Source organism: Mesoplodon bidens (genome assembly GCF_964165515.1).
Source record: "Mesoplodon bidens genome assembly, chromosome: 8".
Classification (NCBI taxonomy): Eukaryota; Metazoa; Chordata; class Mammalia; order Artiodactyla; family Ziphiidae; genus Mesoplodon; species Mesoplodon bidens.
In genome coordinates, this window is record NC_138165.1 from 78,538,324 (window position 1) to 78,566,192 (window position 27,869).

Genomic DNA, 27,869 nt, shown 5'->3' on the forward strand with positions numbered 1-27,869 from the left:
AAATTCACATTCTGGAAAGTGTTACATAAAATTATTTAATTCAGAAAAAGTGTTCAATAGTTAAATAATATTTCATTATAAAAGCATAAAGATTCGCAATGCAGGGAGCAAGTAGACTCATGTTACTTACTGGTGCCCCCAGGGTGAGCCCAGAGATACTGGCTAAGTCTGCATCTGTGTGTTATCTCCGTGTTTCCCAAACTTAGAGCTCTTTTCCCAGATGCAAGCATTAGACCTTCACCTTGACCCCACTGATGTTTTGAAATGGATACTTCTTTGCTGTAGGGCCACCCTGTGCACTATAAGATGTCCCTCAGTATCATTGGCTTCTATCCAGTATGTGTCAGTGGCGCAGCTACCCTCCAGACCTAACAACCCAAAATATCTCCAGACATTGGCAAATGTCCCAGGAAGGAAGAGGGGAAAATTGCCCCTGGTTGAGAACAAATGCATTAGGCCAAATACCAACATTTTTTTTCCTGTTTTTCAGGATATTTTATTCTGTAAACAGAGAGAGACTCTACATTCTGTAGACTGAGAGGGCCTATGAATGCTTCAAAGGCTTTTGGAAACTTTTAAAACCTGGGGGAAAATGCATTAGCCCTAATGTGAAAATGTAAAAGTAATGATTTCAAAAAAAATTATTCAAATCTTTAAAAATCATTTTACAGTAAAAATGCATTTAATTTGAGACATGGGTCAAGGTTAGCATGTTTGATGTGACGTAGGTCATTTCTGGCCTGATTTTGGTCCGAAGTCTCAGGATGGTAAAACAGGTGCAGAAGGATGAGGTCTCATCACATCAACTCTGGATTTCCCCAGATGATAGAGATGGGACTTCTGAAAATGGAAAATGCCTACAAGTTTCCCAACCTGCGCTGTCGGGCGTGGGCGTGCAGAACCAACCTTCCATCCAACACGGCTTTGCGAGGGTTTGGCTTTCCTCAGACAGGGCTGATCACCGAATCCTGTATCACGGAAGTTGCAGCCAAATGCGGGTTGTCTCCTGAGAAGGTAAAACTGAATTAGTTTCACAGACGAAAGATAGTGAATTTTAGAGGTGGGAGGGCCACTGGGAGTCTTCATGTTGAGGAATTTGTGGTCCATAGGAGCTACATGATTTGCTGGAGGTAACCCAGCTAACTAGTTAATACAGAGCAGGACTCCAGAGTTCAGGGGCTCTTGTCTCACTCGGGCTCCTCAAAAATCCTGGGGCAGAGGGTGTTGAGAAGTGAGCTCTGGATTCATTGTTAGTGAGAAGTCTCCATGGGTTAGAAGTATAACTGCTACTAATAAGTTCTGTCAAACCCTTCTTTCCTCTGCTTCCTTAACATCTTAGGGAGCTGTCATCTGAGTCATTTCAGTTACTAAAATGGCCTCCTTTCTGTTCTTTAAGTCTTGGTCCCAATTTCATTCATTAACAAGCTCGGTTCCCTTCCCAGGATCCTGGAGTAGAGTTGGGGTGGGCAGAAGGTGTGCCCTCTGCCCCCGTCTCCCTCCCATGAGGACCAGGGAAAACAGACAGCATCTCCCCAGCTGACTTCTCCCAGCAAGCTCTCTGTCCTCTTCTTGGTTAGATGGAGCCACTTTTCAAGTATGTTGTCTCCGGGCTCCATTTCTGCCATCCCTCTCAGAAATCGACAGTCCCCTGCAAGCATTAAATCTCCTACTGACCCTCAGCTGGCCCCTCACGCAGCATCCCCTGAAGCCCACGCCTCTTGGCCCCATGCTGCAGCCATCCATGGAAAGCCCCAGTCCCTGATTCATCTACCTCCTTCCCCCCCAGCACAAGAATTTGTGACCATAGGCAGGAGCCATCATCTTTATGTCTCTTGAACTTGGGGGGGGCCTTGCCCCTCCCTTCCTGGCTGTCTCACCATGGCCTCTTTCCCAGATGTGCTGTCACATTGGTAGCACTAGGAGGAGGATCAGCTAATGACCTCCCTTCATCCCCAGAGAAGATGGAGGAGAGAGTAGCCGTCCTTCAAAACACCACAGCAGGGATTTCCCTGGTGGTCCAGTGGTTAAGATCCGCACTCCCCATGGAGGCGGTCTGGGTTAGATCCCTGGTCAGGGAACTAGGTACCACATGCCGCAACTAAAGATCCCACATGCTGCAACTAAAGATCCCATGTGCTGCAACTTAAGATCCTGTGTGCCACAACTAAGACCCAGCACAGCCAAATAAATAAATAAATTTTTTTAAACCCCAAAAAACAACAACAAAAAAAACACATTCCCCAAAATGGCACAGCTCACTAATTTCCAGTCATCCTTTTATAATGATCTGAGACTTTTTGGAGGGGGAGATGGGAAGAAGATATGTCTATAATGGCCCCTGTCAGCTTGGGGAGAGGGCTGGCCTCAACTGCTGAGAGTTTTCTCAGCTGAGAATGTGAAGTACTTGACCTTTTGTTCTCAGCTGGGCGCCTTAGTCACCAATTCCTGGGAATTCAGGAAGAATTCTACTCTGCTTCAGACATCCTGGGATAGAATCTCTTAATTGGCTTTTCATCCTAGTTATGGGCTATATTTAAACAAACTTTCATAGTTTCCTGTTTGGAAGTGAGTGGTCTTCTCTTGCCTCAGCATCTGAAAATTGAAATCACACGGATCATGTAGCCTGGAATTAAATTCAGCATTACCTTTCAACAGATACTCACAAGTACAACTGGAATTAAGAGTCCACGGTGTACCTAGACTGCACTGTTGAGTTATATAAGGAATTTGAGGCAAGGAGTCCTTCCTCTGAACTCACACAAGAGCGGCATTGAAGGCATATAAGTGCTAACACATTTGATAGAGGCTCTGAGTAGAGGAAGAGGAAGATGTTATGTGTTGGAAAAGGCTTCAGCAAGGAGTAGATTGAACTCAGTTTGGGTTTTCTATGATGAGCAGAATTTGACGAGGAGGACAGTGGGTGGGAGAGACTACGTCTGCCTTGTGCCCCCCCAACCCTTTTGATCTCCTTCTCTTTTGTAGGTCCGAACGATAAACATGTATAAGGAAATTGATCAAACACCCTACAAACAAGAGATTAATGCCAAGAACCTGATCCAGTGTTGGAAAGAATGCATGGCCATGTCTTCCTACGCCCTAAGGAAAGCAGCTGTAGAAAAATTCAACTCGGAGAATTGCTGGAAGAAGAAGGGGCTGGCAATGGTCCCCCTCAAGTTTCCTGTCGGCCTTGGATCAGTTGCTGCTGGTCAGGTCAGTTCTCCAAACAGACAAATCAAAAGGTGTTGAGGAAACTTTCCATTAAGGTGGATTAGCCATATGGTTGCAATATCTAATTGTTCAACTTCCCCAAAGCTGTGCTCCGTCCAACTAGTTTTTCTCCAGAAGAGACGAGAGCTACTTTGCCCACTTCCCCAGGGTTGGTGACAAGCATTCTTGCTGGGAAATTGGGAGACCCAGCACCTATTCCTGGCCTTGGAATTGAACAGCTGAATTAGCTCACTGTGGGCCCATATCACTTAAGTATAAAATAAGGGTGGGGACCAATGACCCCCAAGACTCCTCTTCAGCTACTCTGATTCTGTGAGATAGAAACAGGAAATGAAATAGTAACAAGAAGCTGCGAGGCAGTCAGTGTTCCTCCCCTTTTTGGTGGGTTGGGGAAAATTACATCCAGAAAAATAAATCATTTAAATAGCTTTTCAAACACAATCGTAGAAGTTTGTTTTTCACTTTATAGCCGTTAAAGGTATCATGGGGAGGACTGAAAATCTATTCTTTTTTTTTTTAAATAAATTTATTTATTTATTTTTGGCTGCTTTGGGTCTTCATTGCTGCGCACAGGCTTTCTCTAGTTGGGGCGAGCAGAGGCTACTCTTTGTTGCGGTGCGCGGGCTTCTCATTGCGGTGGCTTCTCTTGTTGCAGAGCATGGGCTCTAGGTACACAGGCTCCAGTAGTTGCAGCACGCGGGCTCGGTAGTTGTGGCTCACGGGCCCAGCCGCTCCACGGCATGTGGGACCTTCCAAGCCCAGGGCTCGAACCCGTGTCCCCTGCATTGGCAGGCAGATTCTTAACCACTGCGCCACCAGGGAAGTCCTGAAAAATCTATTCTTGTTGTTTACTTTCTTTAATTGATTAAATGAATTCCCTGCTTGGTTGCTAAACCTCACTTGCAGGTTCCACCTCTTCATTCTTGAGTGGAACTTACCCCGGACAGTTGGTGGTCTTTATTGTCACTCATTGTACAGCAGGGACGTGGGAACCCTGTTCCCTATGTTCTTACGTGTCCGTGTGTGTATCTATACATACATGTGGATGAGGCGGCAGAGCCCTCAAAACTGTAGTCACTCCCCTTCGCAGAGTTCACACCTTTGGCTGAACCGTGAAGAAGGTACGGCAGGTGTGTGTGTTGAGCGCTGACAGAATAGGGATCAGTGGGGGTGGGGCCGTGAGGAGCACTAGTGTGTAGGCCGTGTGATGGGGAGGCCAGGAAAAGCAGGCAGGAAGGCCCTTCCCCCATTTCCACACCCATCATCCACCCATCTACCCTGACTCAGCCTCGATGAAATCACCAGAACGTTTTCACGCAGCTTTGATTGTGGTGGGTTAACGCAGAGGGGCGTCTAACAGCACAGTGGTGATCTGAGTGCAGCCTTCCTATGCCTCTCCTGTTTACGACGGCAAAACAGCACAGATGTTGTTTAGTCATCTGCCTACGATTTACTCAGATGAGAGAGTCAAGAGGCTCTGGTTGAGGAATAAAGGCAAAAACAAGGTTATTTATTTATTTATTTATTTTTACAGTTTGAATTTCTTTTTTTTTTTTATCAGTTTCTGCTTTATAACAAAGTGAATCAGTCATACATATACATCTGTTCCCCCATCCCTTCCCTCTTGCGTCTCCCTCCCTCCCACCCTCCCCATCCCACCCCTCCAGGCGGTCACAAAGCACCGAGCTGATCTCCCTGTGCTCTGCGGCTGCTTCCCACTAGCTCTCTACCTTACGTTTGGTAGTGTATATATGTCCATGCCGCTCTTTCGCTTTGTCACAGCTTACCCTTCCCCCTCCCCATATCCTCAAGTCCATTCTCAAGTAGGTCTGTGTCTTTATTCCTGTTTTACCCCTAGGTTCTTCATGACTTTTTTTTTCTTAAATTCCATATATATGTAAAAACAAGGTTATTAAAAAGGAAAGGAAGGGGGAAAACTATCCCTAGAAAAGGGTTAGTGAGCAGTGACTCTTTGTATATAGTTCTGGGGCAAACTGATTAGCCAGCTGGCAGCAAAGAGGTCAGTCTGGGCCAGCTGTCCTTGAGTACACTGACCAGGATCATGCAGAAAACAATTTCCATTGTATATGAATCTTCTGGAAATTTGGGGGCGTTAGGCTGTGGGTAGACATGGCAGGCTGTCTCTATTCAGTGGTTGCCATTACTTAATACCTGGCCTCCACAGGAAACTAGGTCTGTCCCATTTCTCTCATCAGAAATTTCTCAAAAAGTAGATAAAAATTAACGATAATTACTGAGCACCTACTATGTTGTAAGCTCTTTTAGATTTCATCTCATTCAGCCCTCAGGGCAACCTGTAAGATTTGTAACCTTATGTTAATGATGAGAAACTGAGGCTCAGAGAGCTTAAATAACTTGTCCAGAGTCCCACAGCTGGTGAGAGGCGGGACTGGTGCTAGAACTCAGGTCTCAGAGGCTCCAGAAGCTGTGCTTTGTCAGCTACATCAAGCTGCTTCCCCATAGCACCTTCTGGAGGGAACTGAGGTGGGATTCAGCTCAGCTGGGAAGAAACTAGACAACAGCCAGCAGCACAAATTCATTCTCAAAGGCTCCTGAGACGCTCTCCCCACTACCACCACCCCCTCCCATCCTTCCCTGGAAACCAGCTTCTGTGCTTAAAACATTTGCTTAAGGCTGAATTGCAGAGTTGAATTGAGTTTGAGATCAGTCAGGCTGCTTCCTGGAAGCCACACGCTGAAAGCCTCTGTTCTGAAGCAAACCAGATAGAGGGGGAACTAGAGCACCTTCTGCGTCTACGGCCCTAGGCTGGGTGATTTGCAATTTCCCACTTGATTTAAGCCCCATCTCCCCTCTGTTGGCTGGTGTGATTCTGTTTCATAGAAGGGGGAGCTGAAGCCCACAGAGGTCCACTCTCCTACGGAAGAACATCCAGCTAGTGAGTGGTAGAAAAAGGACTTGACTTCAGGACTGTGCTCCCAACAGCTGAGGGTGTCAGACATGCCTCACCTGCATTACATTTAATTTCTAGACAGAACACTGAAGTGCACACAGTATCTAATGAACCTCTGTATTCCCAGTGCCTTCATACGGTGCCTGGCACAGAAGAGGAACTCAACTGTTTGAATGGCTGTGACATTTTGGGAATCTGTTGGGTCAAAGCTCATGTCTCACCAACACCAGCAGTCATTGCTTGAGGACTTAAATTTCACAGACTAAGTTCCAGGTTTATATTGGAGAACTATCTGTTCCCACGTGCCAGTTGTGCTGATTTTGTAGATGAAGCTTTTTTTTTTTTTTTTTTTTTTTTTTGCGGTACGCGGGCCTCTCACTCTTGTGGCCTCTCCCGTTGCGGAGCACAGGCTCCGGACGCGCAGGCTTAGTGGCCATGGCTCACAGGCCTAGCCACTCCGTGGCATGTGGGATCCTCCCGGACCGGGGCACGAACCCGTGTCCCCTGCATCAGCAGGCGGACTCTCAACCACTGCTCCACCAGGGAAGCCCGTAGATGCAGCTTTGCAGAATTATCTTTTGTGGCGCTAACAATGGGCCATCCGGTGGTGCCACTTAACTGAACCAAATTCGACATTTTAAGTGGCCCAAGAAGACTGCAGCAGCACAGGGGACAAGTTACTCAGCAGTCTCGGACAGAAATGCTGCCCTGGACACACAGGCAGAGCGCTGCTGCCAGCGGGGTCACACATGAAGGAAATGCACAATCCACTGTACTTGTAGTTCAGTCACATGTGCCAGCTACACATTTCACCCACAAGCAACTTCTGAATTGCTGGCAGAGCCAAGGAGGCCGAATATAGTGTCTACAAGCTTAAGGAACAGATTAAATGGCTATGCTGTTGCCAATTCATTTATCAGACTTTTATTGAGTACTTACTGCTCATGAGGTACTATGTTGCTTTGCAAAGGATGCCTTAGGACACAGACTTTCCTTTCAGGGGGCTTACATTCCGGCAGAGTACAAAGAGGTGCCATAGAATGGAGCCCAGGAGCAGCTGCTGCAGCTGGCATCCCCTGCCGTCTGGGGCATAACCCCTGGGCAGCCCGCCCCGGGTGCTTTATAGAGGATGTCACTCCTTATCTTTATTGTTTAGAGAATAAATGACCAGGAGCACAAGACAGTGTTTCCAGGACTGATATGTCAACAGACAGTAAAACATGCTCTGCTGGATCTCCCCAAGGCACTTGGATATGATTATTATGGCAACGATGCCTCTCCTAAGGTTCTAAGATTCTCCCTTGGGCTGTGAGTGTATGTGCCTTTGTCCTCAGAGAAAGTGCTCCTATGTCCCCATTTTCTCAATACATCCCTAGTTTATACCAGCTGACCAGGTAAATAGAGTGCATTTTCACTGTCAAAGTGCCTGATTTGGAATGCTAGAGCCTTCTGCTTGTCATTTGCTAGAGTAGTGTGAACCTTTGGATGCCAGTAAAGAGACAGCTCTTCAAGTGTGGCCCATGGCCCACAGGTGGCTATAAAGGTCCTTCTGGTGGGCAAAGAATCGACCTAGGAATGCACTCCTTTCCTTGGGCATATCTGGTGATTGACATGCAGTTCCTTTGACTTTCACTTCTGACCAGGGTTGTTTATAAGTAATCTAAGTGAGTAAAGCAAGGCTTAAAAATTTTAGCTTCATTAAGTGGAAATTAGCTTGTTACCAGAATTTTCTGAAGACCTGCCTTTACAAATCCTAGATTATTATGCCACTCTGCATAGAAGCTTAGATATTAAGAAACAGCCGATAGCTTTTAGTGACCCCTGGCTGGCCTAGACTACATCTAAGAGGCTGGCATTTCCCAGTTGAGCAGCAGTAAAGGTGTGTGCCTTGCAGGCCCCCTGAACCACAGTGGAAGCACTAGAAGCATTTTTCTCTAGGCCCATATGCTGTTAATATTGCTCGTATACTGGAGACTCAAAGTGAAGACGCCGTTCACATTTTCTGCCGTCTCCTGGGATATCTCAGTCTCCTGGCCCATCTCCATACCCCCTAGTTTAGCACAAGCAGACTTGGCAAGAAGGCACATTCCTATTGACTGTAAAACATGCTTAGCTTAGAGCCTGGGTGTTTCTGACCACAGCAGCCTTTTATTCTATGTTAGCTGTTTGGTTCCTTCTGTATTCCTGTGGGAGCTGTGCAGTTAGATAAGATTACTTCCAAGTTCTCTTCGAACTCTAAAGCCCTATAACTCTGGGCCAAGATGATTGAGGGTGGGCTTAGCTCATTTTGCATCAAAAATTAATGTCCATCTGCCCCATCTTATTTGGATTTTTATTTTTGCTTCTCTATAACATACCTACAACTATGGGGATAAGTGTTCATGTAAACAAGTCTTCCTTCTTCCCCAAACTATCTATACTTAACTTTGCATTTAAAACTGACACCCTCTCCCCCAAAAAATCCAAATCCAGATGATTGTTCCACCCTGGGTAGGGGGGATCCTTGAAGGTACCAGTGCGCTCAGCTGTTCTACTGAGGAAATAGTAGCATAAGCAGCATAATCCTGCCCCAGACTCACAGCCATCCAGCGACAAGCTGGCCTCTTGTGGGACGATCATGAGGCAGCACCTGTCCCTGCCTTGCCCTGGCTCTGCTCACTGCTCTCAGGGCGATGGGGAAAGGGTCTGTGTTTATTTTGGCAGATGTGGAAAGGAGGGAGGGGATGCTTTACAGGAAAAAGTTTTTCTCATTGACAAGATATGTGATAATGTCAATCAAACAGATCGTGGCAACTGTTTTCATCTTTTTTGCTTAGGCTGCTGCCCTGGTTCACATTTATCTAGATGGGTCTGTGCTGGTGACTCATGGTGGAATTGAAATGGGGCAGGGCGTCCACACTAAAATGATTCAGGTAAGAATGCAGATAATTGGATTAAGTCGGATGTGTGCTTGTAGATATGTGTGTGAGAGAGAAACTTGGAGTGTACATTTTCTGTTCCAAAATAAAAAGGGTAGGAGACTTTAGCTTTGACTACTTCAACTGCTAAGCTATTCACAGAAACTGGGTAAACAAGCCAGTTTTGTAACTGACCCTCCTAAAAGAACGTGGTAGAATAGCCTCTGGTTGTCTCACTGCTAAAGAAGGTTGTATGGTCATTTGCTGCTTTCCTTTGGATATGTTAACAAGTGAGTTGTCTTTTTTGAACCTTTGCTGCGCAATAAAAAGATTTAGAAATTCTGATGTATTGCATTATTTCTTGCCCTTTTTATAGTAAGGACTCTGAACAACTGATAGTATAAAACACATTTGATATTTCTAACCAAACTACCAGTTTTCTTTTCGCTCAATTATTTGAGAATAATTTTTAGCTACTGTTTCTATTTTGCTAATTATTGTAATATTATAGATTATAAAACAGTTGAAAGGCAAACATTATTTTAGAAAACCCTGCACAATTCTACCACTTAGCAATAATCACTGTTTGGGATTTTGACCTATCCTTATATAGAGTGACCATTTCCTCCTGTCATTAAGAATTCTTTACAATCATGATTTTTAATGCTGCATGTATATGTCTGTATAATTTATTTAGCCATCCCCAATTGTTGAACACTTCAGTGAACATTTTTGTTCATAAACCTGTGATCAAACCAATGATTTTTTTAAAGTAAATTCCAGGAATGGAATTACTGGGTCACAGAATATATCTTAAGTCACTTGACACATGTTACCAAATTGTTTTCCAGAAAGTATCCATCACATTACACCACTATCCAACATTGTACGTTATGGATTGTTTTTTTAAAAATCTTAGATAATTTAATAGAGAAAAGTATCTCATTTGCACTTTTCTTATCATAGAGGTGCTGAATATATGTTTTATTTCATGTTATCACTCACTTGAGAATTGTGTGGTCATACCTGTCCCCCTTTCTGGGGTGAGACTTCCGTGTTTTCCTTATTGGGCCGCCAGAAACCTTTCTGTTCTAAGCCTATGCACTTTGTGTAGGCAGTCTTCTGAAAGCCAGTAATGGGGAGGGCTCTGTATGCTTTATGCCCCTGTCATAATTGTGGACAAACTCAACTAAGCCATACTGCTACCAGGAAAGAGAATGTGGAACCAGCTGAGATTAGTAGTATGATTTTGCCCCATCATTAAACACAAAGGAAGAACCTAGCGGCCAGCTAAGTCCTTATGTTGGCCAGTGGCACTGGCACCATGTACTTCTGGGATCTCCGGTTGGTGCAGCTGCTTTAACAAAGCCATTGTCCTTTCTCAGAAATGCTCTCTTCCTGGAGCATCTCCAGAAATGTGGATAAGGCATCTCCTCTCTGATGAAGTCAGATTTGCTAGAATTTTGCAGAGTACAGAGGTAGGAGAGGCCTTGAAGGTGTTGATTTCATGATGATGAAAACATGAAACATTTCTTCCTGCCTTGGCTTGGGGCCTGACTCACCTCCTCTTCCTGGTGCACAAAAGAAAGTCAAAGAATAAGAAAGTGTGCTCAGGGCTGGGGGGCCAGACTAGCTACAGGGTCTTAGACAAGAGGAACTTCTTGTGGCTGGAAGAATTCGTGGTCCTGCTGCTTGTTCCAGTTGGGCATGGGGGTGTTCCACACACATGCTACCATGTGCTAAGTGCACGGGTCTATGACTAACCAAAGAAAAGTGAAAGAAGATCTCTTCCAAAATCCAGGTGGCCAGTCGTGAATTAAGGATGCCATTGTCCAACATCCACCTTCGGGGAACAAGCACAGAAACCGTCCCTAATGCAAACATCTCTGGAGGTTCCGTGGTGGCCGATCTCAATGGGTTGGCAGTAAAGGTAAAAATCGTTGCAGTGGCACCCAAATCATGAACCCCATCAAGGCTGGAGCTCAGAAGATGTTGCAAATCAACCCAGCTCTTGTCTCCTTCCCACACCCTCTTGGGGAAAACTGCTCCTTCCCCCAGTCGGGGGCTCAGTCAGTGTCCAGCACTGGCCACTCTCCCGAGCGGGAGATGCCACCTCCTTTCTCCCTCACTCCTGACAGCTCACTGGTCCCCAAGCCCTCTCAGTTCTACTCAGAAGTGTCTCTTTCCAGTTCCAGGTTGCAGCACCACGGCTGCTTTGGTTCAAACTCGCGCCTCTTGTCAGGGCCATCGCAAGGCTCTGTCTGTCCACCGCAGTTTCATTGCCTTTCACTCTGGCTTTCTGCAGCCAGGGAAAGCTTTCCCACAAAATAAGTCTGACCATGCTGAGCTTAAAAACAGTGACCGGTGGTTTATCAACAGTTTTTCTGTTAAGTCGTGACCGCTTAGCAGGGCTTACAAGGCCCCCATCCCAGGCGGTCTGTCTTTAAGACCAGCTCATGCTTCACCCCCAACCCCATGAGACCTTTCACACCACGTCTTACGGGGTTGGTGTCTTCCTTCTCCGTGTATCATGGGCCTCTTAAATAAGCCTATATAACAGTACATAATAGTGTGTTTTTGAAATTGTTGTTCGCGTGACATTATGGTCATAATTTTAACTAAAAAATAATCCCTAGGACGCTTGTCAAACTCTTCTAAAACGCCTTGAACCCATCATCAGCAAGAATCCTGGAGGCACTTGGAAGGACTGGGTGAGACTCACTTGTTACTTTGTGTTGTATGTTAGGAAAAAAAAGGAGAGAGGGGAGTGAGATGTGTGACTCAAATATCAATAGAAAGGGCACATTAAAAGGTACTGCAGTTACATCATGATCAATAGAAGCCTTTGGCTCTCGGCATGTGGAAATATTATCACAGCATGATGGAGGAACTCCTACATCTGGGACAATTCTCTCTTAGAGAAAAGATGGTTCTTGTGTCCAGAACTCTTGTTTCAATCAAGAATTAATTAATGTTTCTTCCTAAGGAATCTAGGTATTTTCTAGATAATAGCAGTCCATCTATTTGTTCTTTTTTGGGGGTTCCCCTGTTCCTAAAATTGGAAGATAACACTAGAATCCTTTTATAAAAGTCAAAATCATATAAGCACTCTTTTAGACAGAGGAAACCAAGCCATTTGGGTATATATTCAGCAAGTAGTAGGCACTAAATGGAATGGAAATATTCAACTGCTTCCTTTCATCTACCTAAAATCTAATTGGATGAGAAGACACACATTCTAAAGTCAACTAGGAAACTTTTCAGAGTAACAGGTTCTAAAGTACCAGATGGTGTGGAATGGATACCCACTGAAGGCTGACAGTTCTAGGATGTCAAGTCATATTAAAGCACTGGTCTGGAGGAAATAACATTGGAGAGTCTTACTTAGAAATGGTTCCTGCTATTCCATAGAGTTAGGATTCATTCTATAATTCATATTTATAGGAGCTCTCAATCCTTTCTGGGCATATTTATTTCTGCCCTTTGCCCAGTGCTTCCTGGGAGAGTCTGGTTGGAGAAAGATGGAGAGAGATGCAGTGCAAGGGAGTCGGTCCTCCACCATCACAAAATGCTGCCATTCAGCCCACTTTCCTCTGTAATGGTTGCACTTCTCACATTTTTCTTTCTCAGACTTGGGGGCATCATTTTGTATCTTAGTCAACTGTGTACACTGCAGAGTCAGGAGAACCTTTGGTGTAAATGGTACAATTTAGTAAGATTGTAGCCCTGTCCTAAGTCTGTTATGGATACATGATATTAAAATTAAATGTCTGACCACCCATTTTTTCCTGAAATGTTCTGTGTTAATAGGCTAAGTCTTTCCAGGTGACTGAGTGAAATTCTTCATAAGCAGAACATGTGTTGCCCACAGTAGTCCAATTTATAAGTGTAACATACCATGGGAGTCATTTATTATGATGATATGCATTGAACAAATGCTATTCCTACAAGCAGTGAACCATAAATGCCTATAGAGATGGAAAACGCTGAAAGGAATAAATTAAACTTGGTCCTTCCTAGTTATTACTACTGATCACTTTATTTAACACAGAGTAAAATGAATATTGAAGTCTCGAGTGATTCTTACTTTAAACATCTTTATTGCATCACGTTGTATTCTTCTTTCCCAGGCACAGGCTGCTTTTAATGAAAGCATTAGTCTTTCAGCTACTGGATACTTCAGGTAAATAGTCCTTTCAATCGCATGCTATGGAAAATAGCAGCGGTATCTTGAGGGGAAGTTTCATTTCTGTTTGCCAGTTTGGCAAAAAATGATTTTGTACCTTGTGTTAACCCACTGTTATAAAGAACATTTAGGTGCTACTTAATCCAAATTTCCAGAAAGCCTGGGAAAAAATAGACACACAAATAAAATACAGCTGAATCGATGATTCAAATCATACTGGGAAGTACTGGAGGGTTCCCTGGGAGTTAGTGCTTGGGACCCACAACAGTGGTTGACCTTTTGTTGAAAACTCAGTGTGTCCCTTAAGTTAGGAAATGAAGAGAAAGGGATGCAAATTAAACCCATAATAAGATAAATACCATTTCACACCTTCTAGATTGGCAAAATATAAGAATTTGACAATACCTATGTGTTGTCAAGATGTGGCACAACTAGAACTCAGACACTTTGGAAAAGAATCTATCAATTTATCGAGTTATTTTAATGGAGAGTGGAAGCCATCAGAGAATAGAGTGACATAGAGAGTCATACCTGATTTTGTCTCTTTGTCACTTGTCATGGGTGTCCCAGGCTATCAGGAATTGGCTATCAGGAATAAGCCCCTCCAGACTGGGCAGAGCAGAGGAGAGAAGGGTAGAAAGTACTGGCAAGCTGCTGGCCTATGCTTCTCTTCCACCATGGCATTCGTTTGGTGTTCTTAAAGAATAGTTAGGAACAGAGCAGGCCATGGTGCCTGATGAAGCGACCAGAGTAGTGGCACAGAATGAGAGCCAAGGGGCCTGATCCCTCGCACAGAAGGCTGAATCCTAGAGCCAGCAAGACGGGTGAACAGGCAAGCGTGCACCTTTGAAGGAGTGTTTGGTGTAAAATCCAGGTGGAATCCCCCAAATCTGATGGCGATAGGATTACATGACCCAATATTAGCCAAAAGCAATAGGATGAATGTCCATACAGTCAGTAGTTAACTTCCAAGCATAAGGAGTCAGTGGTAGGGAGTGGTTTCATGTTTTTTCAGGCAAAGGAAGTTTAATAAGAAAGAAGTAAATATTTATTTATTCAGCAGACTTATTGCATGTATTATGTGCTACACATCATTGTACATGTGCACTCCTCTGGTTTGCTGTGCATACAAATTGAGCACAGCTCTTAACGGGTCTGTTTAACCATTGTGGTCTGCAATTAGGGGACTTGATCACTTAACAACGCTCCTCAAGAATTCTGTTTCCTCCAGGGGTTATGAGTCGAACATGAACTGGGAGACAGGCGAAGGCCGTCCTTTTGAATACTTTGTTTATGGAGCTGCCTGTTCCGAGGTTGAGATAGACTGTCTGACAGGTGCTCATAAGGTCAGTACCAATTGGGAAGGTCTTCAAGTTGAACCCTAGATACATCTATTTCCCACGTATTCCATCTGTCTGAGCACCAGAGAGGCACCATGTAATCGGCCTAAGGATAATTTGTCTGTTTTACCAAGGAAAATAGAAGCTCAGCAATCGCCTCGGTATTTTATGTGGAAAACAACTGGCAGCCTCTCTTCTTTATTTCCCCTGCTCTTTCAAATGGAATCAGGAAAAAAAAATCACTTCAAGGAAGAAACAGCCTACAGGGGGCTTCCTCTTGCATGAAATGCCATCATATGGCATTCTTTTTTTTTTTTTTTTTTTTAAAGAAGGTGTTGGGTGTAGGAGTTTATTAATTAATTTATTTATTTTTGCTGTGTTGGGTCTTCGTTTCTGTGAGAGGGCTTTCTCTAGTTGTGGCAAGCGGGGGCCACTCTTCATCGCGGTGCACGGGCCTCTCACTATCCTGGTCTCTCTTGTTATGGAGCACAGGCTCCAGACGTGCAGGCTCAGTAGTTGTGGCTCACAGGCTCAGTTGCTCCACGGCATGTGGGATCCTCCCAGACCAGGGCTCGAACCCGTGTCCCCTGCATTAGCAGGCAGATTCTCAACCCCTGCGCCACCAGGGAAGCCCCATATGGCGTTCTTGAAGGATTTCATAAGCATCCACAATCTGCTAACAAGCACCAAGGGCCAGCCCAGGGGAGCTAGTGGCCAGCTTTTGATATCTTTTGTCCAGCTAGGTCCTGCTTTTTAGATAGTTTAAGAGCATCCTTATGCTTTTAAGAAATGCTATGGGGCTTCCCTGGTGGCGCAGTAGTTGAGAGTCCGCCTGCCGATGCAGGGGACACGGGTTCGTGCCCCGGTCCGGGAAGATCCCACATGCCGTGGAGCGGCTGGGCCCGTGAGCCATGGCCGCTGAGCCTGCACATACGGAGCCTGTGCTCCGCAACGGGAGAGGCCACAACGGTGAGAGGCCCGCGTACAGCAAAAAAAAAAAAAAAAAAAAAAAAGAAATGCTATGAGGAGATGCTCACACGGATTCTCACACACACACATACACACACACACTCCTGCTTCAAGGACTCAGAGTTTCTCCTCTTGTAGCTGGGCTTCTGAGGGTAAATGAAGCCCCTTTCCACTATCAATAACAATAAATGATCATCGATGGATTAAATGGGACTGTGATGCCCTCACAGCTGTCATGTGATAATCTGCCCAAAAGTTACCCAGAGGCAAGCTCTAGTTCTTGATATTTCCAAACATCCTTTGTGACTGCATCTTGGATTGTGATCAAATATAAGTTTTCATTTAATATGTCTCCAGCCTGTATGTTTTTAAACTGTAGTCAGCCTAATCTTTGAAATTATATACACCGTTATTGAACCTACACCTTTATTGAATCTGCCCATTCAAGTATCTAGCATGTCTGGATTCTGATTCAAACCAGATTACTTTTGGGGAAACTTGGACTGGGGCAAGACAGTGATCACTCTAAGCATGCTTTTCATGCTACAGTAGCTGTCCTGTGTTAGGGAGTTCAGTAGAAAGTTCTCTCATGCTGACTGATTTCTACGCCCCCCCCCCTCGAAGAAAATGTTGGTGAAGACTTAATCATTTGGGTTTCCTTGTGTCTTGCATGTGCCTTAGTCTTGTTAACATCTAAGAACAGGGAAATAATTAGCCTTGGTATGAAATGTTAAGGTGTGCTCTTATAATTTATTGAACAATCTTTTTTTATATAAATTTATTTATTTATTTTTGGCTGCGTTGGGTCTTTGTTGCTATGCACGGGCTTTCTGTAGTTGCAGCGAGCGGGGGCTACTCTTTCATTGCGGTGCGCAGCCTTCTCATGGCAGAGACTTCTCTTGCTGCGGAGCACGGGCTCTAGGCGCGCAGGCTTCAGTAGTTGTGGCATGCGGCCTCAGTAGTTGTGGCTCGTGGGCTCTAGAGCGCAGGCCCAGTAGTTATGGCGCACGGGCTTAGTTGCTCAGCGGCATATGAGATCTTCCTGGACCAGGGCTCAAACCCGTGTCCTCTGCATTGGCAGGCGGATTCTTAACCACTGCGCCATCAGGGAAGCCCAACTGAACAATCTTAAGAGATGCATGAAACAGCCTTATCAGATGTCTTCATAAAAGCTAGATCTGAGGCTCAGGTTAGGTATCACCCCAAGGCAAAGGCTGTAATGTGACATCCCACTAAGGGACCTCCCTGTGGCCTATTTTTCAGAAATTCTCCTCATATTGATGGAATTGCTTTAACAGACATTTATTAGCTGATACCATTTCTGAGGGCCAGGAACCTGGGAGTGGCTTATTGGGGTGATTCTGGCTTGGGTTTCCTCATGAGGTTACCGCCAAGCTGTCGGCCACGGCTGCAGTCATCTCAAGGCTCAGTGGCAGCTGGAGAATCCGATTCCAAGCTGCATTGCATGGTTGTTGGCAGGAAGCTTCAATTTCTCACTGGCTGTTGGCCAGAGGGCTCCATTCCTCACCACTTGGACCTCTCCGTAGGATGTTTCAGTGTCCTCAGGACGTGAAAGCTGGTTCCCCGCGAGGGATTGGTCCAAAGGAAAAGGGGAGAGAGAGAGTATGGGTGATTAGGATAGAACCCAAGACAGAAGCCACAGTCAGCCTAGTCTCGGAGTGCTGAACTATTACTCCTGCCATATCCTACTGATCACACAAGCCACCCCTGGTAGAGTGCGGGAGCGGGCTGCATGAGGACGTGAATGCGGGGAGGTGGGGGCCATTGAGGGCCATCGTGGAGTCTGGCTGCCACAGCCTAGAACAGCCCTATCAAATGACAGTGCAGACAGCAGGAAGTCCACAGCCTTGAAAGCAAAACCTTCACTAACACTGCAGAATTGAGAGCACCCCTGCTCGCTTCCAGTTGAGGCCACTGGTCTCCTAGAAGAGGCCACCAGCCTTGCTAACTGGTGTGGAAGAGAAATTTACATTTCACTGTGTCTTTACACAGGAGGGGTGGGTGCCTGAAGTTTTATTATAGTAAAACATTCTAGATCACTATCTAATTTACTTAAGAAAAATGCTAGATGAAAGTCCCAGATCGAATAAGGAAATTCTTGGGTTTCCTTTGTTCCATTAATAATTATAAGTTGGGCTTCCCTGGCGGCGCAGTGGTTGAGAGTCTGCCTGCCGATGCAGGGGACACGGGTTCGTGCCCCGGTCCGGGAGGATCCCACATGCCGCGGAGCAGCTGGGCCTGTGAGCCATGGCCGCTGAGCCTGCGCGTCTGGAGCCTGTGCTCCGCAACAGGAGAGGCCACAACAGTGAGAGGCCCACGTACCACAAAAAATATATAAATATAATAATTATTATTATTATTATAATAAGTAGAATCTGTCATGACAAATACCATATGTCACAGAAAAGAAGGTACAGACCTGCTGAGGAGCAAAGGTGTCATCACCAGCCTGGCAGGGCCTGCTGTCCTTCTCCTCGTTTGTAGGTTATCAGAGAACGTTTGGTCACCAAAATGGTAACGTTAGATTTAATCTCTGCTCTGCTCTGAAAATGAAAAATGTTGCTGATGTACCCTGAGTTCTTGATTCAGTAACTATCACCCAGCCAGTTGGACTCTGAATGTGGGGTTGTGTGGTAGCCACAAAGTTTTGCAACAAGGATCAAGAGGGCCATAGACATTTTCTCTTTTCTGTGGCATATGTTCTATTTGTTATAGTGGATTAAATGGAATATGTTACATCACTCAGCTGGAATCAAAGTCAAGTAAATATTTTTCTCTCCTATTTTTTCCAAGAAAAAAAATCACTGATTAAGCTGGTTGAGTATTTATATAACTTTGAAAGTTATACATAATAAACTTTGTTGCTTCTTTCTCCTGAAATATAATGTGGCCCAAAGATAGGTTCTTTTCCAATGCCATCCTGACAGGAACTGCTTCTCAACTTTGTCTCCCCAAGTTGTATTCATTAAACTGACATTTTTCATTTTTTTTTATATTACTAGAACATCAGAACAGACATTGTCATGGATGTTGGCTGCAGTATAAATCCGGCCCTTGACATAGGCCAGGTATGTGGAAATGACTTTCCTGACTCCCTATTTGTAAAAGTCAAAACTTCTGGGGGATCTGCCAGGAACACATCCCGTTGGCTTATTCATCATCTTCTTATTCTATCCCTTTTTTCAGAATCTTTCCGTTCAGGACAGCCACAGAACTCAAATCTCTTAGTGTTTAAAAAAGGGAAGGGAACAAAGGTGTTTCAGGTAGTTTTTGAAGAAACATACAGTCTGTGACTGGGGAGCTTGAATGAGCAGGACTAAGCCTAGAGGTGAAAAGTGAGCCCCATACCTGTGGGCTGGAAGTAGAATGCAGTGCTTAGTGCTGAATCCTGGGGAGACGATGGGCTCTGGCGTCAGGGAGTTTAATGTTGGGTTGAGATAACAAACGTCAAATAGTTACAGCAGCAGCTGTTGATGGGTAGCCTATTTTGCCCACAGACATTTTAAAATTTATATTTGAAATAATTAACAAGATTGAAAAATCACAAGCTATTTTACATGAATTTTCAAATGGCTAGCACCTCTTGGAAACACAGAAAATTTGCCAACACCGGAGCTACATTTCCACGAGGAAAAGTTGATTGGCTGCTTCTTTAGAAAGTCACATGCTCTCTGGAAGCTTCACTCACTTTCTTTACCTGCCTCAGCCCCAGTGGGCCATTCAGCTCCCTACTTGCAATGGAGCGTATAGTCTGAGGGACTCTCCAATTAGGACATTGACTGGAGAATGGGAAGAATGTATGGGTTGGAGAAGTCAAAGCAGGCTTCCGGGAGGAAGTGGTGCGGACCAGGTAGTCAAAGAATGATCGGGAAGAGGTGTTCCGGGTGGGAGGAGAGTGGAGGAAATCAACCTAAAGAAAGAGCTAAGATTCTGCACACCTTGTGTTCATGGCTGGCAGTGAGGAGAGGCTGGTGGCAGCGCTCACCCATGTCCCAGGAGCAGGATGTGAGGCTGGAGGTAGGGAGCAGAAGAGGGCCGGGCTGGTGGAAGCCTCCAAAGACAGGCACCTCACTTAGCAGGGGGAGGGGAGTTGGCCCGGGGAGCAGTCTGGAGTGTTAGGAAGCTTCCTCTAACATCGGGGTAGAGAAGAACGTCTCTGCTAATAGATAGAAGTGAGGATGGAGATGGGTGGAGAAAATATGGACACAGGAAGGAAAGAAAGGAAGAAGAGACTCAGAAATCAGAAGTCTGTGTGGAAAGGTAATTTTGTCCACGTGCTGACATCTAAGAACCGGAGCATTTTAAAGCTGTAAAGGAAGCTAAGCAAGCACACGGTTCGAACCCTTCATGTTACAAGCGAGGAAACTGAGTCCAGAGATGTGAGGCTGGCAGGCTCGTGAGTGAGGAGCTGCTAAGGTTCCAGAGCCCCGAGAGCCTTTCCTGGGGTGCTGGGGTCTGTGGCCAACCAGCTGCCTTGTAGGCAGAAAAAGTCAGGGCATGTGGGCTACGGGCTCCCTGAGGGTTCTTCCAGAGCTGCAATTTTAATGCCAAGCTGAGATTTGAACTCAAGTCCTTTGAGTGAACTTAGCGCTCGCTAAGATGTTCAGACATGCTTCGAGGTGAACTTGTAAGTAAACATTTGGAGACGTACTCCAAGACATGCTGCAAACCCCCTTCAACTGCATTTTTAAAATTCAGACTAACAGCAAGAAGGTGAAATGTTACTGTTGACTGTCTTTTCTCATATATGGAAATTTTTTTTTTTTTGCCTCAGATTGAAGGTGCATTTATTCAAGGCATGGGACTTTATACAATAGAAGAACTGAATTATTCTCCTCAGGGGGTCCTGTACACTCGGGGCCCAAACCAATATAAGATCCCTGCCATCTGTGACATCCCCACGGAGTTGCACGTTTCCTTGTTGCCTCCATCTCAAAACTCAAATACCCTGTATTCGTCTAAGGTAAGCTGTGCTCTATGAATAGATGCATGTTTATGTGATATCTGTGCCAGGAGGGAGGGGCTACATTTATCTCTTGGTTGTTTGGGGGTTTTGCCAGGATTGTAGGGGAAAAAAGCCCTATTAAACATTTTGTTTGTTTGTTTGGCCACCATGCGGCTTACAGGATCTCAGTTCCCCAACCAGGGATTGAACCCGTGCCCCCCACAGTGGAACACGGAGTACTAAACACTGGACCACCAGGGAATTCCCAAAACATTTTAATTTTAACGTAATTTAACAACATTATACAATTTTTAAAAAATACTCCAAATCTGGGCTTCCCTGGTGGCGCAGTGGTTGAGAGTCCACCTGCCAATGCAGGGGACACGGGTTTGTGCCCCAGTCTGGGAAGATCCCACGTGCCGCGGAGTGGCTGGGCCCGTGAGCCATGGCCGCTGGGCCTGTGCATCCGGAGCCTGTGCTCCACAACGGGGGAGGCCACAACAGTGAGAGGCCCGCGTACCGCAAAAAAAAAAAAAAAAAAAAAAATACTCCAAATCGTGGAGACTAACACAAACTACTGTTACCATCAGGTTGTCTGATTTTTCATCTTAATGCCTATATCTGCTTTCTCCATTTGGGATCATTTCCTTAGGCTGGAATCCTAAGAATGGGAATACTGGGTTAAAATAGTGAATTAACTTTTTAAAGGAAAAAGTTGTACATGTAATATTTAATATTTTATGTACCCGTACATGCACATATGTACCTATAGATGCACATATACATAATACACATACATATGTGTATATATATATATATATATATATGTATATATATATATATATATATATATATGTATATATATATATATATATATATATATATATATATACAGAGAGAGAAAGAGAGAGTCATAATCTAGTTGACTTGTTTCCCTTCCAGGGTCTGGGAGAGTCTGGGGTCTTCCTGGGGTGTTCGGTGTTTTTCGCCATCCAGGACGCGGTAAGTGCAGCACGACAGGAGAGAGGGCTGCTTGGACCGTTGAAGCTCCATAGTCCACTGACCCCAGAGAAGATTAGAATGGCCTGTGAAGACAAGTTCACAAAAATGGTATGTTCTGCTCATACAAGTCTGAATTGTTTTTTCCCCTGTCCTTGTGGTTAAGTTTCCTTAACCCACCATGGTGGTTTTCCACGGAGGAAGAGGTGACAGGGGTCCCGAAGACATCTGAGCAGGACAGCAGCCTGCCTGCAGTGGGGCTCAGTTCTGCACCACTAAACGAGAAAGATTCATTCTTCATTTCTTCATTCATCAATCGTATATTCCTCCTTATTAGTTTTGTTCCCTTCCCAGGACACATTAGTCAGGAATAAAGTTCAGGAACCATGCCCTGAACCCAAGAATCCCAGGCCGAGAATCTGGGCCACCTCCGCAATCTAACTTCCTTGGAAGGAAGTTTAGAAGACAGACTAAACTTCCTTCCAAACCACTGGGAGTAGGTGCCATTCCTCATTTGAACCACAGAGTAGGACGGGCCCTTTCCCAACCCCCAGCAGCAGGAATCCCTCCTGCAAGCCAACCCCGCCCCCTTCCGGCTGAGCAAACATCTCAGCTCTCCTTGGGCGCTTCCAGTGGGATTTTTCATTGTAGGAGGAGGTCATGCCATTGACAGTGACTCCTCTGACCGTAAACAAGTTATTCCTTATACTGAGGGGAGAGCCCCGTCCTATACCTCCTCTCATGAGCGCCCTTCATGGTACCCCTCATAGCTCTTCCTAAACCCCACGAATCGCTGCTTCACTCTGAAGAAGCACAGAGGCTGATTCCACCTTTCCTTTGTCCCTCTTCAAGCATGAGATGACTCTCATAGCTGTCCTGCCCTGCCTGACCCTTGGCCTTCTCCTGGATTCCTCCACGTTTCTCATACTGTCATGGCCAGACCTCTCATTGTCCTGGTCACCCTCTGGGCGATTTTTATCCTATTTTATAGTCTGCTATTTGTCACACGTCACAAACATTTTCCAAGTTGCAAACATCCAAACTTGTCCTTTTATTCCAGATTCCAAGAGATGAACCTGGATCCTATGCTCCTTGGAGTGTACCCATATGAATCAAATACAAACCTCTGGCGAAGATGGGCTGGCTCTTCCAACAAAGCAATCTATCCAGTCTCAATGCTCTAGGATGATGGGTCTGAAAGACAAATTTTCACAGTTCAGAAATCATTTCACAGAGTATTGCTTTTATAGGATGCTGATTTTAAATGTTCCATTTGGAATTTGATAGATATGCTTAAGCAATTTAGAAATCATATTTTAAATGGCATAAATGCTAACTGGTTTCCTCTAGAATGGTATTCTTTATTATTCTGTCCCTTAAATCCATCCAGCTGAATGGAATGGAAGATAATGGTTTGTATGTGATTCATAGTTGGCTTGTATTCACCAACAGAAATTATACTGTCTAGTGAAAGGCGGTTTTCTAAATAATTTTATTAGTATGAACTGTAAAGTTGTCATTTTCTCATTTGTCCCCATCTGCTATCACCCTCTTTTTCTTGTCAGAATGGATCTAGGCACTATGTCTAAAGAGTCTAGGATGAAAGAAAAAACCAGATAAATTGAACTTAATCAAAACTAAAAACTTTTGTGCTTCAAAAGACACTATGAGAAATTGAAAAGACACACCACAGGACAGGAGAAAGTATTGAAAATATTTGCAAATCATATGTCTGATAAAGATCTAGTGTGCAGAATATATTTTAAAACTCTTACAACTCAACAATAAAAAGATAAATGACCCAATTTTTAAATGGGCAAAGGAATTAAATAGACATTTCTCCAAAGACATCTAGGTGGCCAATAAGCCATGAAAAGATGCTCAAACTCATTAGTCATGAAGAAAATGCAAATGAAAACCACAATGAGATATCATTTCACACCCACTAGGATGGCTGTAATCAAAATGATGGACAATAGTAAGTGCTGGCAAGAATGTGAAGCAATTGGAACCCTTATCCATTGCTGGGGAGAATGAAAATGGTGCAGGTCATCTGGCAAACAGTTTGGCAGTTCCTCAGAAAGTTAAACATGTAGTTAGCATATGACCACTCTTACATGTATACTCAAGAGAATTGAAAACGTATGTTCACACAAAAACTTGTACAAAAAGGTTCATAGAATTATTTATGGGCTTCCTTGGTGGCGCAGTGGTTGGGAGTCCACCTGCCGATGCAGGGGACGCAGGTTCGTGCCCCGGTCCGGGAGGATCCCACGTGCCATGGAGCAGCTGGGCCCATGAGCCATGGCCACTGAGCCTGCGCGTCCAGAGCCTGCGCTCCGCAACGGGAGAGGCCACAACAGTGAGAGGCCCGTGTACCGCAAAAAAAAACAAAAAACAAAAAAACTTGTACACAAAGGTTCATAGCATTATTTATAATAGCCCAAACTGGAAACAGCCCAACTCTGTAAACTGATATATGTGGTATATCTATATAAGGGAATATTATTGAGCCATACAACGAATGAGATACTGATACACGCTACAACATGGATGGACCTTGACAATATTATCTGAGTGAAAGTAGCCAGGCACAAAAGGCCACATATTAATAGTGTGATTCCATCTATGAGATGTCCAGAATAGGCAAATTCATAGAAACAGAAAGTAGATTAATGGTTGCCAGGCCCTGAGGGGAAAAGGGAATGGAATGGTGATGGCTAATGGGTGTGGGGTTTCTTTTCAGGCTGTTGACAATGTTTTGGAATTGGATAGTGATGATGGGTGAACAACCTGTGTATATACTAAAAACCACTGAATTATACACACTTTAAAAGAGTGAATTTTATGGTATGTGAGAAACAGAAAACGTGGAAGAGTGAGAAGTTGTGAGATTCATAAGAAATTTATCCCAATGGCCTTTAGTGACAGGAAACCTCAAAGTGGATTAAGCAGCAAGACAGAATCGCTGAAAACCTCCATGTCCATTAATGGCAGAGAGAAACATCAGCACTGATGTATAAAGGACTAGAGACTAGAGTATAATATCTTCTCCCTGTCACACTTTCAACTCTTGACTCTTGTCCCAGACCCAGGTAAGATGGCAAAACTTCTTCAATGGCCTAGGACTAAAGACTAAGGTCATTCTTATTATGGTTACACATGGTTACATTAAAACCCTTTAAAGAGCAGACTTTCTCATTCATATCACAAATGATTATGGAGCACCTACTATGTGCCAGGCACTGTTCTAGTCACTTAGGACATAACAGTAAGCCAGATCAACAAAGATCCCTGCCCTTGTGAAGATTATAATCTAGTCAGGGGAGACAGACAGAAAATAATAAATATAATTGAATTACAGAGTGTGATTGATGGAGCCGAGTGCTGAGGGAACAATGCAAGTAGAACAGGTTAAGGCGACGGAGAGTGAGGGAGACCTGGAGCTGGTTGCAGCTGGTAGGTCTGGGGATGAGGATGGTGAGGGTCTGAGCCAAGAAGATACCTGGAGGAAGAGCACGTCAGAGCATTTGGGGGCAGCGTGCCTGCCTCTCTGTGGACAGAAATGGCGCTTGTGAGCCTGGAACAGGCCTGGGGAGGGGCAGACAAGCAGAGCCTTGAGACCACTGGGAGGACGTGGGCTTTTAATCTGAGTGAAATGCAGAGCAGAGAAGTAACATGAACTGACGCATTTTAAAGTCTCACCCTGGATGCTGTGGTGACACAGATCAAAGGAGGGCACATTCTTAGGATCCTCACAACTTGGCTCCCCCAGGTTTTCTGTGTCTTCTGCTTTCTCCCCCTCTCTTTTCCTCCCTTTGCCAACCCCTCCTCCAGCCCACGTCTATAAATGCTGGGATCTCCCAGGGAGCCGTGGGTCCTCATCTCTCATCTCACTCCCTCTCCCTGGTGGGTGCCTTCACTCCTGTGGCTTCTCTGCCTGCAGCCTGGGCTTCTCTCACTCCAAGTCCAGCTCTGGAAACCCAACTTCTCTGTCACTGCCACTTGGATGTCTCAAAGGCACCTCCATCTTAATGGGTCCCAAATAGATCTTCTTGTCAGTGCAGCCGTCCACAAGATGCTGAGCCAAAGCCAGGGGTTGGGGGGAAGGGGGGAGTGATCCGAGATGCTCCGTCCTCCAGGTGCGCAAGTCCTGTTACTCCCACCTCAGAGAAGTGTCTTACCTCTGCCTCTCACCCTCTTTGTTCCCATGTTGTTCCAAGCCATCATTATTTCTAACTTGACTATTGCGGTAGCCTCCTCATCTTTGCCCGTGTTCATTTTGCTTCCCTTCCAAACCATTCTCCAGATTAAAGCCAAAGTTACGTGTAGAAGTATGGACACACACACACACACACACACACAATATGATCATGTTACGATCTTGCCTCAAATCCTGCCATGGCTTCCTATTCATCCCACCAGGATACTGTTCCAAGTCCCTAAGGTGGCGTGTGTACCCTCAGTGATCTGGCTCCTGCCCACCTCTCCCGCATTCTCTCACAACCCCCTCTCTTTTACCGTGAGCACTTCCCGTTCTGCTTCTCACTTTGGAACCTTTGCCTGTGTCCTCTGCCTGGAAGACACTATCACTTCGACCTATCCTTTTGTCTGTCTGATACTATGTAGTGCTTCTCTCATTTTAAAATGCACACAAATAACTTGAGGATCTTGTTAAAATGCAATTAAGCAAGCCCAGAAGCAATAAGGTAAGTTGGAAGTGGCACATCCAAAATCAAACACAAGCAGGAATTGGAGGAACAAGCAAGCTGCAGGTAACCCAGACCCCGTTACCCACTACTGGTACATCAGCATGTCTCCCGCAAATCATCCCTGTGGCTACACGGTGGAGTGAGAGGTCCTTTATGACAAAGCGATGGAAAAGGAAAAGTCAGCTTGGTTCACAAATGGGTGGGCTCAGTATGTGTGTACAAGCCAGGTATGGGTGGTGTCTTCACTACAGCCCTACTCAGAGGTGGTGAGGGCAGATTCTCTTGATGGGCAGAGCTTTGGATGGCGCACCTGGTCATCCACTTTGTGTGGAAAGCTGAGTGGCCCAAGGTTAAAATACATATGGACTCGTGTGTAGTAGTGACAATCTCATACTTGATTGGTTGTACTACCGCACACATTTTGGAAGGTGATTTAGTTGGACCCAGCAGTGTACATACCCTTCGACCCAGGAATTCCACTTCTAGCAGAAAACACCCACCATGAAAGAGGCAAAGTAGACAAAATGGCATTTGACATTAGCCACCTCTGTCCCTGGTCACTCCACTGCTGACACAATGGATGTGGGAAGGGCCAGGAGGGCAGGGATGGGCCCTGTGCATCCATGTAGCTGATGCTGAATGTCCAACCGGCCCCCAATACAGACCAAAGCTAGTCCCCAGTTTGGCAGCATCCTTCCAGGAGGCCAATTCGCCACTTGGTGGCAAGCTGACAACATTGAACACTTCTACCCTGGAAGGAGCTGTGATTTATTTTAACAGAAAGAGATGCATGTCTTGGGTGAAGTTTTGCTGTGCCTGCCTCCAGGACCTCAGCCATCACCACTGCCTAAGGGCTTACTTAGTATTAAATCTGCTCTTGTAGGATCCCCCATAACATCACCTCAGAACAATTTACAGCAAATACTGTCACCTGCTTTGCAGCAGGGTGAGGTAAGCGTGAGATATGGGATCCAATGGTCATATCACATCTGTACCACTCAGAAGCGCCTGGGCAATGGAATGACCTAGAGAGGGTACAACGGACATGCCATCTGGAAGCCTGGTGAGGATGGAACTCCATCCTCCCAGATGCAGGATACTCGCAATTGAAGGGCTATATGTGATGTCTCCAGTGGACAGTTAACAAACCAGCATAAAATACCTGGACATTTACAGCAGATTATGGTTAATATCCCTTGTATATTAGAAAATTCTTCAGGGCTTCCCTGATGGTGAAGTGGTTGAGAATCTGCCTGCTAGTGCAGGGGACACGGGTTCGAGCCCTGGTCTGGGAGGATCCCATATGCCGCGGAGCAACTGGGCCCGTGAGCCACAACTACTGAGCCTGCGCGTCTGGAGCTTGTGCTCCGCAACAAGAGAGGCCACGACAGTGAGAGGCCCACGCACCGTGATGAAGAGTGGCCCCCGCTAGCCGCAACTAGAGAAAGCCCTTGCACAGAAACGAAGACCCAACACAGCCAAAAATAAAAATAAATTAATTAAAAGAAAATTCTTCAAATTAGTAAGAAAGTAAAAAACCTAATAGGAGAAAATAGAGGACAGAAGAATAAATAAAAATATTCACTAAATCTATAGCAAGATGGAATATCTCACAATAACAGAAGAAATGCCAATTATGA

General features: G+C 45.1%; 1 protein-coding gene across 2 annotated transcripts in view; it reads left to right on the forward strand.

Moving 5' to 3' along the window:
- AOX1 (aldehyde oxidase 1) overlaps positions 1-25,220 on the forward strand; it is a 77,151-nt gene extending 51,931 nt beyond the window's left edge. The window contains exons 25-35 of one of the 2 annotated variants that reach the window (XM_081242430.1): positions 823-1,014; positions 2,983-3,210; positions 8,977-9,072; positions 10,859-10,987; positions 11,694-11,768; positions 13,188-13,240; positions 14,475-14,589; positions 18,576-18,641; positions 20,348-20,536; positions 21,461-21,628; positions 22,578-25,218. In XM_081242430.1, the coding sequence (XP_081098556.1) occupies positions 823-1,014; positions 2,983-3,210; positions 8,977-9,072; positions 10,859-10,987; positions 11,694-11,768; positions 13,188-13,240; positions 14,475-14,589; positions 18,576-18,641; positions 20,348-20,536; positions 21,461-21,628; positions 22,578-22,628 (1,362 nt within the window). In that variant the 3' untranslated portion in view covers positions 22,629-25,218. Of the gene's footprint in view, positions 1-822; positions 1,015-2,982; positions 3,211-8,976; positions 9,073-10,858; positions 10,988-11,693; positions 11,769-13,187; positions 13,241-14,474; positions 14,590-18,575; positions 18,642-20,347; positions 20,537-21,460; positions 21,629-22,577 lie in introns of both variants that reach the window. The other variant, XM_081242431.1, reaches the window with a different exon arrangement.
- The last annotated feature ends 2,649 nt before the right edge of the window (positions 25,221-27,869 follow it).